The sequence below is a fragment of the Carassius carassius genome, chromosome 25 (genome assembly GCF_963082965.1).
Source record: "Carassius carassius chromosome 25, fCarCar2.1, whole genome shotgun sequence".
Classification (NCBI taxonomy): domain Eukaryota; kingdom Metazoa; phylum Chordata; class Actinopteri; order Cypriniformes; family Cyprinidae; genus Carassius; species Carassius carassius.
In genome coordinates this window covers 4,900,459-4,919,700 of record NC_081779.1, presented here as the reverse complement: position 1 = coordinate 4,919,700, position 19,242 = coordinate 4,900,459, and the positions used below count along the sequence as shown (strand labels likewise).

The 19,242-nt window shown below is 41.1% G+C and overlaps 1 protein-coding gene across 3 annotated transcripts in view; it reads right to left on the bottom strand.

Moving 5' to 3' along the window:
* Positions 1–10,426, bottom strand: part of LOC132103961 (keratin, type I cytoskeletal 13-like) — a 34,600-nt gene extending 24,174 nt beyond the window's left edge. Inside the window, exons 1-7 of one of the 3 annotated variants that reach the window (XM_059509076.1) lie at positions 9,898–10,426; positions 9,533–9,615; positions 9,290–9,446; positions 9,041–9,202; positions 8,824–8,949; positions 8,520–8,740; positions 8,214–8,428 (exon numbers count right to left, since the gene is read on the bottom strand). In XM_059509076.1, the coding sequence (XP_059365059.1) occupies positions 8,305–8,428; positions 8,520–8,740; positions 8,824–8,949; positions 9,041–9,202; positions 9,290–9,446; positions 9,533–9,615; positions 9,898–10,368 (1,344 nt within the window). In that variant the 5' untranslated portion in view covers positions 10,369–10,426 and the 3' untranslated portion in view covers positions 8,214–8,304. Of the gene's footprint in view, positions 1–8,213; positions 8,429–8,519; positions 8,741–8,823; positions 8,950–9,040; positions 9,203–9,289; positions 9,447–9,532; positions 9,616–9,897 lie in introns of those variants that run through there. The other 2 variants (XM_059509077.1, XM_059509075.1) reach the window with 2 other exon arrangements.
* Between the last annotated feature and the right edge of the window lie 8,816 nt (positions 10,427–19,242).

Sequence of the window (19,242 nt, the reverse complement as noted above, 5' to 3'; positions counted from 1 at the left end):
AGTACATTTACTTGAGTACAGTACTTAAGTTCAATTTTGAGGGATCTGTACTTTACTCGAGTATCATTTTTGGGGAGTACTCATGACTTTACTCAACTACATTTGAGAGGCAAATATTGTACTCTTTACTCCGCTACATTTCTATCCATAACCGTAAGTACCCGTTACTTCTTCGGCCCCGTCCACACGGAGACGGAACCCCGATCTTTTTTTCCCTCGTCTCAAAAATATCCACGTCCACACGAAACCGATGTAGTATACATACCAGACCAGCATGTGGCGCTGTAATTCTGCCACAGAGATACACTTAAAACGGAGAAGAAGACATGGATTTGCTGCAGGCGGCAAGGAAATCGACCGGAAGTTGAAGTCGGCCACGTGCCGCCATCTTGTAGCAGAATTTCATTTGCGTTAGCATTCCCATTGACTCCCATTCATTTTGGCGTCACTTTGACAGCGAATAACTTTACATCTGAGGCGTTTAAAGACTCCGTTTGTCCATTATTTATTTCTAAAGATACACGACAATGTATAAAGGGCTCCATTACCTTCTATGTTACATTATGGCCGCGTAGAAACAGATTTAGTAAAAAATAGGCTAACGATTGCGTCATAACCACTCGACTCTCTGTCGCATTACCGTACAGACAAGAGGAGAAGCTTGCAGGCAATTAACTTAATATGGCGTACTGGCGTTACATTTTAAAATACTATACAAAATAATTAATCAGAATACTTACTCCTGCTCACTCACGCCAAAGAACTCCCCGCGGAGGAGGCGGCGGAGCAGGATGAGGCGCGTCATGACAGACCTTCAAAGAATATTAAAGATAATTTTTTTTTTCTGTTCAGTTTTTTGTTTTTGTAAATACATAATGTACATTTCTATATTTTGGACTTTTATTTATGTTGCCTAGCAGGTTTTTTGTCTTCTTTTTGTTCTTGTACTATATTTTTTGTTTTGTACTATTTGATTGATCTTGAGTAAATAAATAATGTACATTTCTACATTTTGGACTTTTATTTATGTTGCCTAGCAGCTATGGATTTTTAATTTCACTATTATAGGTGAACATATAGGTACATATATACATGCATATATTTACCTATATAGGTATATGTATGCACATATATATGTGTACATATATGTGTAAATATATGTGTGCATATATGTACATATATATGTTCATATATATGTACATATATATGTGTGCATATATATGTACATATATATGTGTATGCATATATGTACATATATGTACATATAATATAGGAAAACGGCCAATTTTATATATGTCACATATATTAAAAACATATATCAAAACCTATATTGAAACATATATGTTTATATAGGTTCTTTGTGGGGAAACATGGAGAAAGATGAACTAAGAGATTATAGGATCTACAAAGTTAGGATCCGTGTTAATGAACAACCTGCTTGTTAAAGCAAATGTATATAATCCTGTATCTGAGGCAAAATTACTAAAATATTGTGAATGCAACAGTGCATATAATATTTGTCTAATTCCAGTTAATTGGACACTGATCGGAACCATCTGATAATAATCTCCTGTGATTCCATATGTCTAGGGTGACCATATGAGCCATTTTCCCAGGACGCTTCGTTGACAGGATTTCTATATTGCCTAAAACATCCAAAGTAGTTTGACCAATAACATGCAGGTATGTTACATAATTAGCCAATTGTACTGTGAGGTGAGATCTACAGAGAACGATCAATGCAATGCAAACACACGTACATGTTAGGTGTTTGTTCGTTCATTCAACTTGAAGCGTTGCTGCGCACCGATCATTGTATGGCACCAAAGTACCAAGAGAGGGATTTGAATGCATAAGGAGCTGTCTGCTCTGCTCTTTATAGCTCTTATGAATGTCATACAATGATCGATATGCACAGCACAAACAGCCAAAATCTGGATATTTTAGGCAATATAAAAATCTTGGCAAGGACGCGTCCTGGGAAAATGGCTCATATGGTCACCCTAGATATGTCTCTCAACTTGACGCTCAAATTAACAGATCACATTTTAATGATGCAGAAGACACGCACGCATGCTTAGTTATTATTATAAAAATATGGGATTTGTTTTCATTGTTATGCTGATGAGAGTCAACTATATATTTCAACAAGGCCAGATGAAACCCCTAAGTGTGTTAAAGATGTAAAAGATTGGATGACCAATAATTTTTTCTATTAAATTCTGATAAGACAGAGATATTACTTATTGGACCAAAAAACAGTACACAGAATCTCTTAAGAATTTGCATCTAGGTGGATATACAGTACTGCTACATCCTCTACAGTCAAAAACTTGGGTATTATTAGAAAGCAACTTGTCTTTTGAAAATCATATTTCACATATTACAAAAACAGCATTCATCCAACTTAAACATTGCCAAGCTGCAGAACATGCAACCTGTTTCTGAATTAGAAAAGCTAGTTCATGCATTCATGACCTCTAGACTGGACTATTGTAACGCACTGCTAGGTGGTTGTCCTGCATCTTCAATAAACAAGCTACAGGTAGTCCAAAATGCAGCTGTATTAAATATATATATATATATATATATATATATATATATATATATATATATATGTGTGTGTGTGTGTGTGTGTATATTTTTTTGTTTCATAAAAATAAAGTTAAAAAAGAAAAAACATTAACATAACATATTCGTTACATAACATACCAATTCAGGAACACCTTATTTAAAGTTTAACTGCACCTGCAAGTTGCATTTAATATTGGTCAGTTTGGGGCAGTTAATCTAAAGGTTAAGTAAGTTTTACTAAATAATTTACCAAATAAAAGAAAAAAGAAAAATCAAGTGAAGTACTTTTCATTTCTACAGTATTTTAGTTTATTTATTTTATAGTAAAATATGCTATGGTGCTTGTAAAGCAAGGTCACAGCATACAACTTCAGCAGCCCCTGCTGTTTAAAACATGTATCGTGATTTGTTTAAAGTCTCAATCATCTTGAATCATCACATATTTGCACAGATTTTCAACCAACTCAGAGTACATGATTACATCCCTATTACTCTCATAATTAGCATAAGGAAACTTTAAACCAGAGATGTCCAAACTCAGTCCTGGAGGGCCACTGTCCTGCAGAGTTTATCTATAACTTGCCTCAACTCACCTGCCTGGAAGTTGCAAGCCTAGTAAGACCTTAGTTAACTGATTCAGATGTGTTTAATTCAGGATGATTCTAAACTCTGCAGGACAGTGGCCCTCCAGAAGCAGAATTGGACACCCCTGCTTTTAAACCATCACTTTTTTTTATCATTCAAAATATCGAATGTGTTTCTGCATAAAAGTATTTGTCTATATTGAACCTTATCAGTCTACTGTGTTATATTGTCAGTCTACTGTATTATACTGTGTTGTATAGAATAACCAACTGTTTGTTATTTTCTGATGAGCCGCTCACTTCAAATTGAGCGTAGAAGGCCACTGCTGAAGGGGAGGGGAATGGGGTGTTTGTAGCAGGGTTTTTGCGATCCTTGTAGCCCGTGATGTTGTGGAGTCCTTGTCACATGTCTCTGTAGTTGGAATGTCTGTAGTATGTAGAATGTCTGTAGTATGTAGTGGTGAACTGTGCTTCAATTTTATTTTTGTATTGGCATATTGCGGTTTTGCTTATAATCATCCCCATTACTGGAATTAAAGGCAGAGGTTCGAGCATTGAGAGCCATGCGAAAATGAGTTTTAATCAACAGTTTCTGATTTGGGTTCTGATCATTTTGGTCTGTACAATGTCTTCGATGCACTTTCTTATGAAGTACGTGACGGTGTCTGTGTAAACACCAATGTTGTCATTGGATGCAGCCCAGAACATATCCCAGTCGACGTAATCAAATCAGACCTGTAACATAGAATTCGACTGGTATGACCAAAGCTGAATTGTCCCGAGGGGCAGGTGTTTCGGGTGTTCCCTAACTTCTGCTTGTAAGCAGTCAGGAGCAGAATGGAAAAGTGATCTGATTTGCCTAGTAGTGGGCAGGGGAGGGACGTTTAAGCATTCTGGAAAGTGGGGGGTAACAGTGATCCAGAATCCATTTTCCACATGTGTTGCATGATATGTTCTGTAAGAATTTTGGTGCAATCCTCAAAAAAAAAGATCGGCATTCATTGAAATCCCCAGAAATAAATGAAACATCAGGGTGTGCGGTCTCCTGTTTGCATAAATTCTTATACAGTTCCTTGAGTGCTGCATCTGTGTCAGCTTGAGGGGGGATGTAAACAGCTGATCCGTTGATCATGAAGCATACACCTCCTCCTTTGTTTTTCCTTGAGAGATCTGGTATTCTATCTGTGCGATGCACAGAGACATACACCTCTTGAGACATCCAGGTTTCTGTGAGACAAATAATGGAGCAATCCCTGATCTCACGCTGGAAAGAAATCCAAGCTCTCAGTTCATAGAGTTTATTGTCCAGGGACTGGACATTAGACAGTAGTATACTTGGAAGTGGTGGTCGGTCTGCAAGGCATCTTAATCTGACGAGGACACCAGCTCTCTTTCCTATCCTCCAGCTCCGTTTTCAACGTCACGGTCGGGCGGCCCAAACAAGGTGCTCTGCAGTGTTGTTTGTAAACAACGGGTCAGTTTTGAGGAATTTAAAGTTTGGTTTGCAGCAAGTAATTGTAAAACCAATATCTAGAAGTGTTTGTCCGTTGTAGACAATTAGGGAGACAACATCCAGAACAGGAAACATCCAAATTATATACAAAACAAACAAAAAGCTGCCAGTTTGGGTCAGAGCTTCCAACACGTCAGCCATACTCATTGCCATCTTGGCTCAGTTCTTTCAGTTCTTCATATACCTCTGTAAATAAGTACAATTTACATTCACGTTTATCACACTTTAATTCAATTTGAATTGAACATATTTGAACTGACATCATGGTGGAGTATCCTGTGAAGTCCACTTTGCAAGGCACTTACCGTCAAATAGAACAAATGTCAGAAGTGATAAGAGAGAGATACAAAATGTGCAGAGTGGTGGGTCACTGGGACTAGAAGTGAGAACCCCTGATCTACATCCAAATACTATAAAGTGAGCTTTGCTAAGCAAATGTTATTATAATAGCAATTTCTCACTACAAATAACATTAAAAGTGGAAAAAAGATTATCAGAAGCATTTGCACAAACAGACCACCAATCACAACTTTCAGCCACCATCTTTATTTTTAAATCATCTATCATGGAATGGCATGCAAAGGATTGTGGGATATCAAAGGCAGCGAAGGATAGCATCTATGCTTCCTTAAAAAATTGATCAGATTACGGCATCTCAGGAGACAGGAAGTAAAGCTAACTTTGGATTTGGACATGTCTTGATGCCTTGCTACTATGGAATGCTACTATGGAATCCTCCGAAGGCAGCATATTTCACCTTTGGGACACAGCCATACACAAGGGATAACAAGTTTTACAAGACACGCCTGAGACTAATCATTGGTGAAAACTACAAACTGACTACAGACATGGAATGAGAAACACTTCAACATAAAAGTCCAGGGACAATTAGAAATTTCAGATTCTTCTGTAAAGCAGCTCTAAAAGACACTGTCACTATTGGGCACCAGTCAGTTCAGTGTTGGTTAAGATCAGTTGAATAATGGTATAAAGTTAATCAGTTTTGAAACAAGTTCTGTTTAGCTTAGCTCTACAGAAGCCAGCAATTGTGTTATTCAGCTAAAGTTTAATGTTGCTTCAATTCAGTTGGATAGGACTGTCTATGTTGCAGGATGTGATTCAACTCTAAAGCAGGTCTACAGAAGACAATAGTGTCATCATTCACCTTACTGCAGTTTTGCAAGTTTTGTTTTCATATGATAGTGTCAGTGCATTGACAGCAATCATACTGTGTATTAAGTGTCCAGTAGACCCCAACTAAGAAAGTCAAAGTTAGCAGCAGCAAGGAACCTCGTCTCGTTCCAGTCTTTGCTTAGAATCTGAGGCCTTATCTGATTGATGTGGTCTTTGCTGACATTTATGGATTGTTGTGGTCACTTAAAGGCCTAATATAATTATGTAAAATGTAACTTCTCATGTGTAATGCATTAGCCCCAACAAGCCCTAGGGTTTGTAGACTAAGCTAGATTTTAATTGTTGTAAGATGTAAGGCCAACACCAATAGATGGCAACAGCAAAATACTAAAATATCCAAAAATATAGTACTTATTTTTTCTTTTTTTATGGCTATTACAAAGATATCATGTGCAACAAATGGGAAAGTGTTGAATAAACCAAACTCGAGGAAAGTGAGTCCAGACTACACTGTGGCAGAGTAGGAAACCCATTATATCCAGGGTGCTGGTCCCACACAGGGGTCAGTATCTATTGTATATACTTATTCATATTTTTTAAATGTTATAATAATAATAATTGCTTACATTTATATAGAGCTTTTCTGTGCACTCAAAGAACTTTACATAGAAGGAGGGAATCTCTTCAACCACCACCAGTGTGCAGCATCCACCTGGATGATGTGACGGCAGCCATATTGTGCCAGAAAACCCACAACACACCAGCCTATTGGTGGAGAGGAGACAGAGTGATGAAGCCAATCAGCAGATATGGGGATTGTTAGGAGGCCATGAGGGCCAGAGGCCAATGGGTGAATTTGGCCAGGATGCTGGGGTTACTCCCCTACTCTTTTTCGAAGGACATCCTGGGATTTTTAATGACCACAGAGAGTCAGGACCTAGGTTTAACTTCTCACCCGTAAGACGGTGCTTTTTGTCAGTATAGTGTCCACATCACTACCCTGGGGTGATAGGACCCACACAGACCACAGGGTGAGCACTAAAACCTCTTCCAGCAGCAACCTAGTTTTCCCAGGAGGTCTTCCATCCAGGTACTGACCAGGTTTAACATTTCTACTGTAACTAATGTATTACTTACCCATTGTTAGTTCATGTTAGTTAATACACTAATGTTTAATAAATTAACCTTATTGTAAAGTGTATGAATGTTGTTCTCCAGAGGCATACTGTCGTACACGCTTGCACATCTGACAAGCCACCATGCGAAACAGAGAACACTCGCCGACAAAGTGTGCAATTGGCTTGATACTCATTTCCGCGGACATTTTCCAGCCAAGTATTCGATTCCTTCCACTCTCGTTGGTATTTTTGCATCTGCTTTCTTTCAGCGCTAGGGGCGGGGGGATATCTGGAGCAGCCTCCGCCATTCTTTCAAATCGACTCTCTGCCAAGAGACCCGCCCTCCTCTGTCTCTGATTGGCTGTGAACCTGAAACAAACCAATCAATCCAACGATGGCAGCGAGTATTACCCAATCAGGGGCTGAATAGGACGAGTCTTCACAGAATGTCGGTGGGATGATTTGCATGATATGCTGCACTGAAGACAACTCCGAAAATACGCCAAGTATAGGTCTCTGCAGGAAAGTAATGGGAGTTACCAGATCAGGGTGTTTTTACACCATGATACCTGATTGGTTGATGTCATAGTGACGTTAGGTTTAGGGGTGGGGTTGGGTAAGGGGATCATTTATATTGCATGATTTAGAAACACCCAGCAGTTTGAAAACACCCACATGGTGATAAACGCCCACTTTTGCTCTGCGGAGACCTAAGCCTCAAAATACATACACAAAAAGGCATTGGATGAGATGCGGAATAAATAGTCCTACTCACAATAGCGATTTAAGTACAAAACCGGACAAATTCCTTTAAATAAACCAAATTTTTATTTTGGTTTAAAGTTTCAGAAAGAAGACTTTTATGCTCTTCAAGGCTACATTTATTTAATCAAATATTATTACAATTTACAGTAACTGATTTCAGTTTTACACCTTAGTCATTACCCCTTTCTTCAGTGTCACGTGATCCTCCAGAAATCATTCTGATATGCTGATTTGATGCTCAGAAAATATTTCTTATTATCAATGTTGAAAACATTGCTTAATATTTTTGTGAAAACCCTGATCTTGTTTTTTTTCAGTATTCTTTAATGAATAGAAAGTAGTATTTATGTGTATAATGTATTTAATTAGCATAATTTAGCTTCATTAGCTTCATTTAAATTTAGCAAATATTCCTGGCGAAGCTCATTTTTGGAATAGAGGAAAAAAACATTTCTGATTAATTCAAATAATTAATTTGTTTCACATTAAAACATCTGTGAACAAAATAAAACTCAAACACAAAAGTACACGTAAACCAGTTTATTAATTTTTCATCACTCTGAGTTGTGTTGCTTCATCTCAAGAGTTGTTATGCTGGTTGGTCTTGTTTGAAATCTCACTTCGACTGGGTCATAGACTGGGTGGAGGAGATCACTTTGCCGTCCTTCACCTCCTCTACAATGGTGACCACTTTGCGTTTAGTTGAGGATGAGGATGAGGACTGTGTGGTTTGAATACTTCTGAGGATGGGGGAAAAACATAAATTTATAGACTACTCCGAATCTTAATCACACAAATCAGGATGTAAATGTCTGTATATTAATGTCTCACCCAGAAGCCTCTCCATCCAGCAGTCTTCTGTACTCTGCAATCTCCATCTCCAGTCTGGTCTTGATGTCCAGAAGCATCTGATACTCTTGCCGTTGACGCTCCAGATCACCACGAAGCTGTCCCAGCTGCTGCTCCATGTTGGTCACTGTGATTTGGTAACCATTTAACATGGAGGAGTAGCGGGCCTGTGTTTCTGCCAAAGTGCCTTCCAGTGACGCTTTCTGTTGAGGGGGAAGTCATTATTTTAAAGGCTGTGTGATGTATCATAACAGCAAAAACAAAATTTACATGGTGACCTACTTACCATGCTGAGCTGTGATTGTAGTTCAATTTCAAGACCCTGGAGTGTGCGTTTGAGCTCTGTGATCTCTGTTTTGGTTGACTGAAGGATTTCTGTGCTTACAGTGACTTCTTTGTGGAGGTTTTCAGTCTATAAGAGACAATTCACAGGAAGGCAGTCAGATAAGTAATTTAGTTTTTATTTGGTTTTGGTTTTTTAAGACAAATGAATGTTGTTTTACCTTATTGTTGAACCAGGCCTCAAGATCTCTGCGGTTCTTGGCAGCAACAGCCTCGTATTGTTCACGGATTTCACCCATGATCTTTGTCAGGTCTTCCTGTGGTGCTGCATCTACCTCTACATTGACTTGTCCGCTCATCTGGGAGCGAGCTGCCAAGAGTTCCTAAAGATGCAATAACAACCACTGAGCATTTCCCTCATCAGGAAGAATAATGGTTTATTAAAGACTATAAATCAACCTCCAACTTACCTCCTCGTGGTTCTTCTTGAGGAAGATCAGCTCTTCTTTTAGACCCTCAATCTGCATTTCCAGGTCAGATCTGGCCATTGTCAGCTCATCCAGGACCCTCCTCAGGCCAGCAATGTCTGCCTCTACAGACTGCCTCATGCTCAGCTCATTCTCATATCTGCACATCCATCAAACCCTTAAGTAAGCACTTAGGTCCATTTAAGATGTTTATATTCTGCTTTTCTCTTAGTTATATGGACTTACTTGACCCTGAAGTCATCTGTGGCCAGTTTGGTGTTGTCAGTGCTGAGATAGATGCCTCCATTAACACAAGTGGCATCCTGGATCTTCAGGAAACAATAACATTTATAAATTCAGACATCTCTTGGGAATTATTTGAGTTTGGTGGTATCTCTTATTTATCCTAATTGCATCCATCTCCATGTTTATCTCCAAAAATTAAATGGTTATCTTGTACAAAAATCACTTATATATTCATTCTACAAAACTGCATAGTATCTGGTTCTTTATTTTTAGCACATTATTCATATGAAGATAAGTTAGCAAAAAGATATATAAGTACAGCTTCAAATACTGGTTCAATTTTTCTTTCTGACAATAACACATACTTTGTTCTGGAGGTCACTGATTGTAGCATAATAGGCACTGTAGTCACGAGCAGAGGGGGATGTCTTGCTCTCCATGAACTGCCGGATCTTCAGCTCAAGATCAGCATTGGCCTTCTCAAGAGAGCGCACCTTCTCCAGGTAGGAGGCCAGACGGTCATTGAGGTTTTGCATGGTGGCTTTCTCATTTGCGGACACATCAAATGCATCAGACTGGTTGAAGCCAGTACCGCCACCGAAACCAGCACCGCCCCCAAAACCAGAACCACTTCCGTAGCCGCCACCGCCTCCAGCAGAGTAGGAACGAGAAGCAGAGGAGCTTGAGATACGTGTCCCATATCCTCCAGCTCCCCCGTGCATGCTGCCTGCATACTTAATAGACTCACGACTGCCTCCACCACAAACTCTGGGCAAGCGGGATCCTCCCTGGGATCCGCCAGAGGACATTTGACTACGAGCGTATGAAACAGACATGATTGTAGAAGAGGCTTGTTGTTCTGTTCTCTGACTGGAGAGAGTGAGAAGTGAGGAACAGGTGGCCCATGATCCTTTTATTTGGTATAAATGAGGGAGGGAACGTTGGTTATCCAAGAAGGTGGAGTGAGAAACCACTGCCTTGCTCTCCAATCACAAAGCAAACAAACACTGTAACACACATTCACATAGCATTCAGCCAATTGTATGGTTTGTATATGACTCAGTACCAAAACAGTATGCATAAGTTTTTGATTTGCACAGCACTGTTCTTCATCTAATAGCTTATTTCAGAGACCTTTTGTGCACTTAAATTTCACCTTTTTGATGTGTAGTGGTTTTAAAATGAAAAATTATAAGAAAGCTGTACTGAAAATATAGAATATATAAAAACTATAAAGTGGGAGTGTCTGTCCTCAGGGTGCAAATACTGAGACAATCCCAAAAAAACAAGCTGCAGCAAAGCCAAGGTTACTGTGTCATACAAACATGAGAGTAGAACATTTCACAACTATTTATTTAAAAATATGCAACGTGGAAGTAGATACAATGATGTATTTCCTTATAATGTGTTAATCTTCCGTTTCGCTAGCTGGTAGGTAAGGAGCTAAGGAGCCATTTTTGGATGCAATTATTCATTTTACAGTAGTATTCAGAATGTTTTCCATTTGTTCCATGAATTTTTGAAAAAAAAAAAAAAAATTATAATTTACACAAATTTATCATTATTTACCTACCATTGCTAAAATATAATTTTCAGTGGGGGAAAAAATCTAAACAAACTGCACCTTGACATTTAAATTGTGTGTTTTTGTGTGTGCATATACAGTATAAGGAGAAAGAAGTAATATGAGATATGTTAAAAATATTTGTGTAAAAGCAGTATATTTAATGGTACATTACATTTATCTGACGCTTTTATCCAAAGCCACTTACAATTGCTATATATGTCAGAGGTCGCACGCCTCTGGAGCAACTAGGGGTTAAGTGTCTTGCTCAGGGACACATTGGTGTCACACAGTGGATTCGAACCCAGGTCTCTCATGCCAAAGGCATGTGTCTTATCCACTGCACCACCACCACTGATTAATTCCAAACAACTACACAATGTATCCAAAATTACTACACCATTCTAAATTCATATAAAATGACATGGAATGTACTGTAGACTCGTGCTCCTCATCAAAGCATTCAGCAAGATCTCCTTAAAGTAAATTCAACTTCAGCATCATCATGGCCATCAGAATTTGATCCATTATGTGCATCTTAAATTGGAAGTATAGAATTTAACAGTATACAATAAAGAGCTAGGGTCATTCTTGAGAATTGCAAGGACTAAGGGATCTTCACTGTGGAACTGTATTGCTGTAATATGGAGTCAGAGACGTTCAGATCCATATGCAGTAGTTTATTAAATGGAGTAGTTAAATGGAGTAGTTTATCCATATGCAGTAGTTTATTAAATTGAATGGTCAGACAGGCAGAAATCAGGAACAGCATCAAGTGTGTCAAGGGATATCCAGAAACAGCAACAAAACCAGGCAGAGGTCGGGGCAGGCGGCAGAGAATCACAGGCAGTATAAACAATCCAAAGTCAGACACGGGAGGAACAAACACAAGGAGAAATGCTCGAAAATTGACAGACTGGGCTATAACAAGACTTCCCACTTATTGAAAGTCCAAACACAGTTTATATAGGGGAGTGGTAATGGGGAACACCTTGTGGTTATTAGCCCTAAACACGGGATTATGGGAAATTGAGTTGGGAATGGAAATACAAGAATGCCAGAGAGTCTTAAGTGGTGTGCCCTCCATTGGAGTTCATGGGCACTCCAGCTGATGATCGTGACAATTGCCTTGTGTAACATTATTTTATCCCCTGAGGCATAAGTGTGGTCTGTCAATGGCTGTACTTCAGCCATCACTGTACTGAAAGAACAGCTGCAATGTCTTCGTTTGTGCAGTCTCATGGTCACCTTGCTCATCTTCTGCAAAACACAACACTGAAGTCAGTCAGATGCTCAGGAGAAAATTATTAATTCTCCACCCCCTATTTACAAAGAATAGCCAAATATTGGGATATTTTGTGTTCCAGTCCCAGTACAGTGGTACTTCTATTCAATACAATCACAGTACCTGGCTTTCAGGGATAGTTCACCCAAAAATGTTCATCATTTACTCAACCTCAAATTGTTCTAAACCTGTATAAACTTCTTTGTTCTGCTGAACACAAAGGAGGATATTTGGAATAATGTTAATATAGAAACTATTCTTGGATCCTATTCACTACCATAAAAAACACTTGAACGAGCTGTGTTTAACCAAGTCTCTGCCTTTCTCACACAGAAAAACCTCCTTGACAGCAAACAATTTGGCTTTAGACGGGCAAGAGTGGAATCTAAATCTTCAATACTTATCTTGCTTGATCTATCCGCTGCTTTTGACGTGGTTAACCACCAGATCCTCCTATCAGCCCTACTGACAAAGGGCATGTCAGGAACCCCACTCCAATGGTTTAAGTCTTACCTATCAGATAGGTCCTTTTTTTTTTCCAACTTTATTTATTGAGTTTTAAATTTTTTCCCAACACCAGGTGACAGATGTATAGGTAGCAATAAACATTACAAAATGGGACCGAAGTGACACCTGGACCCGATCCCCTCCCCACCCCACCCCACGAACTAACCCAACACAGGCCAAAAACGAAGACAAACACACAAATCCGAGCATACCAACAGACATTCATCAGAACACACACACACACACACACACAAAAAAAGGTAAGTAAATTAAATAAATAAGTAGGGATTCAAACCTCCAAATCAGGGGACAGATTGAGAGAATTAACCAGCCCCAGGAAAGGGCTCCACGTGCCCAGAAATGCTGAGGTAGCGCCTTTCAAAGAGGATCTGAGCTTTTCCAACCTCAGATTGTCAAGCACTTCTATAATCCAACGATCATGTGTGGGGGGGGCGGGGAAGCTTCCAGTTGAGCAGAATCAGCCTTCGGGCTAGCAACGATGTAAATGCCAGGGCTCGCTTCAGCGCAACAGGGAGGTCAGTGTCTGGGGAAATGCCAAAAATGGCTGACAAAGGGCTGGGAGGGATCGTGTGTTCGTAGGCTCTACTCAAGGTGTCAAAAAAGTTAGTCCAAAAAGTTGTCAGTATAGGGCAGGACCAAAACATATGCGTATGATTGGCAGGGGACTGGTTACATCTATTACAGGCATCTCGGGCATTAGGGTATATTTTGGACAATTTTGCATTTGTGTAATGAACTCTATGAAGAATCTTACATTGGAATAGACCATGACGGGCGCATATGAAAGAAGAATGAACCATAACCTGAGCATGGCCCCACTGTTCGTCCGTAATAGCCATGTTCAGGTCGCCCTCCCACGTGGCTTTGGAAAGGGCACCAGGGTTTGCAGAGGTCGATCACAGTAAATGGTACAATACGGAAATGCATTTTTTACTATTGGGGTCTATCGCCAAAAGGGAGTCAGTCAATGTTTCGGGGGGGGGCGGTTTGGAAAGTGGGGAAATGTTTTCTTAACAAAATCTCTAATCTGAAAAAAGCGGAAGAGATGTGATTTTGGCAAGTTGTGAAGAGATGAGAGCTCTGTGAAGGATGCAAATATGCCATCCTTGTATAGGTCCTTAACACTAGTGATACCATTACTATGCCAGGCCCTGAATGCCAAATCTGATCTTGAGGGGGTAAAGACATGATTATGGAGCAGTGGTGTCAGGATGGAGGGACCCTGCAAACCTAAGCACTTCCTAATCTGACTCCAGATCTTGAGTGAGAGGGATGCAATCGGGCACGAGCCTGCAGGTCCTGAAGGCAAAGGGAGTTGGGAGCATATGGGAAGCGTGCGCTTGATCGCTCCAAATGTACCCAGGCAGGAGGAGAGGGCTCCCCACTCATCCAGTATAAAAGTTTTTGCATTTTAGCTGCCCAATAATATCGTCTAAAGTTAGGGAGGGCCAGGCCCCCCTCGGACTTAGGGGACTGTAAGATCGTTTTGCGGATCCTGGCAGGTTTGCCACCCCAAAGAAATTTAGATATCACTGAATCCAGTTTGTCAAAAAAAGATTTGGAGATGAGTACAGGGATGTGCTGGAACAGATAAAGGAATTTGGGGAGGATAACCATCTTGATCAAATTTGCCCGGCCTACGAGGGAGAGTGGTAGGACCGCCCATCGGTCGAAATCACTTACAGTTTTTGCGACCAGAGGTACGAAATTTTTACGGAACAATTCAGACGCGGTCGTTGTAATATGAACCCCCAAGTAGATAAATCCGTCGTTACTCCACTTAAATGCCGATAATGAGCGTGGGAGCTGCTTTGCCAGAGAATTTATCGCCAAAAGCTCACTTTTCTGGTAGTTGAGTTTATATCCGGAGTATGTACCAAACCGTTCCAAAACATTTAAAATGACAGGGAGTGAGATGACAGGGTTAGAGATATACAGGAGCAAGTCGTCGGCATATAGTGAAACTTTATGAGTTACGCCAAATCGTGTGATGCCCTTGAAGCCTTCCTCCACACGGAGCCAGGTGGCTAGAGGTTCTATTGCTATGGCGAATAAGAGTGGAGACAGGGGACAGCCCTGTCTAGTGCCTCTCCGAAGTGGGAAAGGAGGGGATAACACGTCATTAGTTTGAACAGAAGCTGTCGGGGATGAGTATAATAATCTGACCCATAAGATAAAGTTCCAGACCGAACCTATCCATTGCCGCGTACAGATATCCCCACTCGACCCTGTCGAATGCCTTTTCGGCATTGAGGGACACCACAATTTCCGGGATATTATTATTTGATGAGTGAATAATGTCGAGTAGCCGTCTCGTGTTATGGAAAGACTGTCGGCCCGGCATAAACCCTGTCTGATCTGGCAAGATAATGGAGGGCATTAACCTTTGAAGATGAAGTGCAAGAATCTTTGCGAGAATTTTGAGATCTTCGTTGAGAAGCGAGATTGGCCTGTAGCTGCCACAGAGCAGGGGGTCTTTCCCTTTCTTAAGAATTAGGGAGATGGTGGCTTTAGATAGGGTATCCGGAAGGCGACGCTGATGAAAAGCCTCGTTGTACATATCTTTTAGGGTTGGTGCGAGAAAAGCGGAAAAAGTTTTGTAATACTCTACAGTGAAGCCATCCTGCCCCGGGGATTTACCGCTCTGTCGGGAATTAATGGCTCCCTGAACCTCAGCAGTGGTTATATAAAGTCTTTCACTGATTCTGCGTCTATTTGGGGGAAAGTCAAATCGTTAGGCGTCTCGTCCGCAATAGGGGGGCAACCAGAGGTATATAGGTCAGCGTAAAATTCAGCAAACATTTTATTAATAATAACAGGATCAGTGTGCAACTCGCCTGAGCTGGCTCTAATGGCAGGAATAAGCCGTGAGGTTGCTTCAGCTCTAGCCTGATGAACCAGAAGCTTCCCCGCTTTATCCCCCGATTCAAAAAAACGCTGTCTAGATTTGAGCAAACGGAGCCTGGCTTTGTTATCAGATAGGAGATCAAAGTCTGTCTGAAGTCTAAGACGCTCTCTGTAAAGGATAGGGTCTGGGTTAACCGCATATTCGTCATCAATGCTCTTAATTTTCTGTAACAGGTCTAACGTTTGTGGCGCTTCAACTCGTTTTGAGTTAGACACAAAGGAGATAAGCTGTCCTCGAATATAAGCCTTCAAAGCCTCCCAAATTACACCTCTGTTTGTATCTGGCAAGTCATTCAGCTCAAAAAAAAGAGTTATCTGGGAGTGTATAAATTGCTTATAGGAATCTTCCGCTAATAAAGAAGAGTTAAACCTCCACTGTCTGAAGGGGCTGGCGTGAGTACGAAAGTGTAAGTCAAGGGAGGTAGGAGCATGGTCCGATATTGCGATACTGTGGTAGTCACTGGACTTAATCATGGAGAGCAGTCTGTCATCTAGAAGGAAGAAATCTATGCGTGTGTAGGTGTGGTGCACATGAGAAAAGAAAGAGAATGTCTTGGTCATGGGAGAAGTGTGCCTCCATGGGTCGGAGAGGCCCAGTCGTTTGGCGAAGTCGTGTAAAATTTTGGCAGATTTGCTTACAGAGTGCGGTTTGTTTGACGATCTGTCTAGTATGGGGTCTTGAACCAGATTAAAATCCCCGCCTATAATTATATGATGATTATCAATGTTTGGTAACGACGTGAATAGTTTGGATATGAATGAACAGTCATCCCAGTTAGGACCATAAACGCTGGCCAAGATGATGGGTGTATTCTGTAATTTGCCAGTGACGATAACAAATCGACCATTAAGGTCTGATACCACTTTACCTGGTTCAAACATGACGTTTTTACGAATCATAATGGCGGTGCCTCTGGCCCTTTCGTTAAATCTGGAGTGAAAAACATGGTCAACCCAACCCCTTTTTAGTCGTGTCACCTCCCTGTTGCGCAGGTGGGTCTCCTGAATAAAAAACACATCACCTTTGAGTTGTTGTAAGTGGGTCATTATCTTATCGCTCTTAGTGGGGCCACCCACCCCCCGCACATTCCATGAGATAAATCTAATTATATTGTTCATGCTTGACATATCTTATTGATATTCCTTGAGAAGGCGAAGCAGGATTTGGGGGTGAAGGAGAGAAATAGAGAAATAAGGGAAAGAGAGAAAGAAAAAAAAAAAAAAGGGGGGGGGGGCACACCGGATGACAACCACATACACAAACACACACAAACAACCCTCTGGCCTGGAAAACCCCAATAACAAGCAATATTTTCAGTGTCCATTGCACAGCGGTGTGTCTATTACACTTCCGCATGAATTCCTAGTGTCCCCAACTCCCGTGAGCAACAAAATAGTCCAGTGACAGAACATTACCAAAACAAACCGCCAACACGGCTTAACAAGAATGCTAATGTAAACCATAAAATCGAACTCAAACATTGACCGTGAAAGAAAATAAATAAATAGGTAAGTAAAAGTAAATAAAATAGGCTGCAAAAAGCATAGACAGTATGGCAAAAAGATGTGGCTCGTGCATACGGTCGCGCGCGCGCGCACACATAGTTAAGGAATCACCGCAGCCAAACAAAAATATTAACATCAACCATAAAGTCGAACACAAACATTGCCAAAGAAAGATAATAAATAAATGGGTAAATAAAAGTAAATAAAAAAATGAGCTCTAGATTAAGAGAGAATTACATGTATATGCATACATACACACCTATGCACACATATACACACACACACAAACGTAGTAATATGTTGCAAAAGAATGTAGCGCGTGTATACTCACACCACCACCACACACACAAGGTCGCGCGCACGCACATGTAAAGTTGCATTTCCACCCCCACATCTCTATAGTCGCATAGGCATAGCTGGTAACATTAGCTGTTTATGGCTAAAAGTCCTGGAGCAGTCTTACCAGCTCAATAAACGATAAAGCAAGTGGGTTGTCGTGTCTTAGCCATCCAGTAAGTTAGTTAAAAGTGGACCACATCCGAGGGACCTCAATTTACAGTAGCCCTTGGAAAGGGAGTGAAGCTGGCACAGTAAACCACCAGTCGTGTAGGTCTAGCTCCGCCGTCTCAAAGCTAAGCGAGTTACGTTACCCGTCCTCTGTGGGTCCTGCGCTGCTTTGACGTTGAGAAGCGATGAAGTCCTGAGCAGCTTTCGGGGAAGGGAGGTGGCGTCGCGGCCCGGTTTCGGGCCTGATGAACAGCCTGGCCGGGAAAAGGAGAGTCGGTTTAAGGCCCAGGTCGTATAGCTGTTTCATCACTGTTTCTTCTAGAGCGGGCTTCCAGGTCAACAAGCTTAGACTGTAGCTTAGCGTTCGCTTCAGACATTGCAGTCAGCTCTGCTTCCATGGCCTTCATGTCTTGGCTCGTGGAGTCTGCAAATGTCTCCAAAGACGAGAGACGCTGTTGGTGGTCGAGTAAGGTATTCTGGAATTTATCAACCCGCTCCTCGAGTTTGTAGAACGCAGTGTTAAATTCCGCCTGGAACTTTGTCATAAGAGAAACCTCGTGTTTAGCTAGCATATCAGCACGGGGTTTGGAGGGTCGTTCTCTCCTTTCTGGTCCTCTTTTTTCGATCTACTGGTCATTCTCTCAAAGCGGCGATGCACTGTCGAATATATTTAAACGTTGGGGATCGTTTTTAACACTTTAGCTGGACTGTAATAAAAGTTATAAACGTAGAGGTTGGGAGCAGGGCAGAAACGCGACTCACTCCGTCATTTCCTACACCGGAAGTCCGATAGGTCCTTTAATGTATCTTGGAGAGGTGATGTGTCCAAGTCACAACATCTAAGTACTGGGGTGCCTCAGGGCTCAGTTCTTGGACCACTTCTCTTCTCTGTCTACATGGCATCATTAGGTCCTGTCATTTAGAAACATGGCTTTTCATACCACTGCTATACTGATGACACTCAACTCTACCTCTCATACCATCCTGATGATCCGACGGTAGCTGCTTGCATCTCAGCTTGTATAACAGACATTTCTTGCTGGATGAAGGACCATCACCTTCAACTCAACCTTGACAAGGCAGAACTGCTTGTGGTTCCAGCTGTCACGCTGTCTAGTCTCTGTTTCCCTGGGTGTCCACTAGTGGATTCACTTCCCCTTAGGCACTTCACCGTAGGCACTAGAATTCCTCTAGTCTGGTCCTGTCTTCACAGTAATTGCACTCCTGTTAATTGCACCAGGTGCAGTCACTTTATTGTCATTAGCCTTAGTCTTTCCCTGTTGTTTGTATGGAGTCCTTACCTTTGTGTGTCCAGCTTTCTCGTCCGCCGAGATTCTTCCTGTCTGCTCGTCCTCCGAGTCATCTCGCATTCCGAGTTCCCTTTTCCTGTCCCTTTCCTTTGTTTGTTTTGTT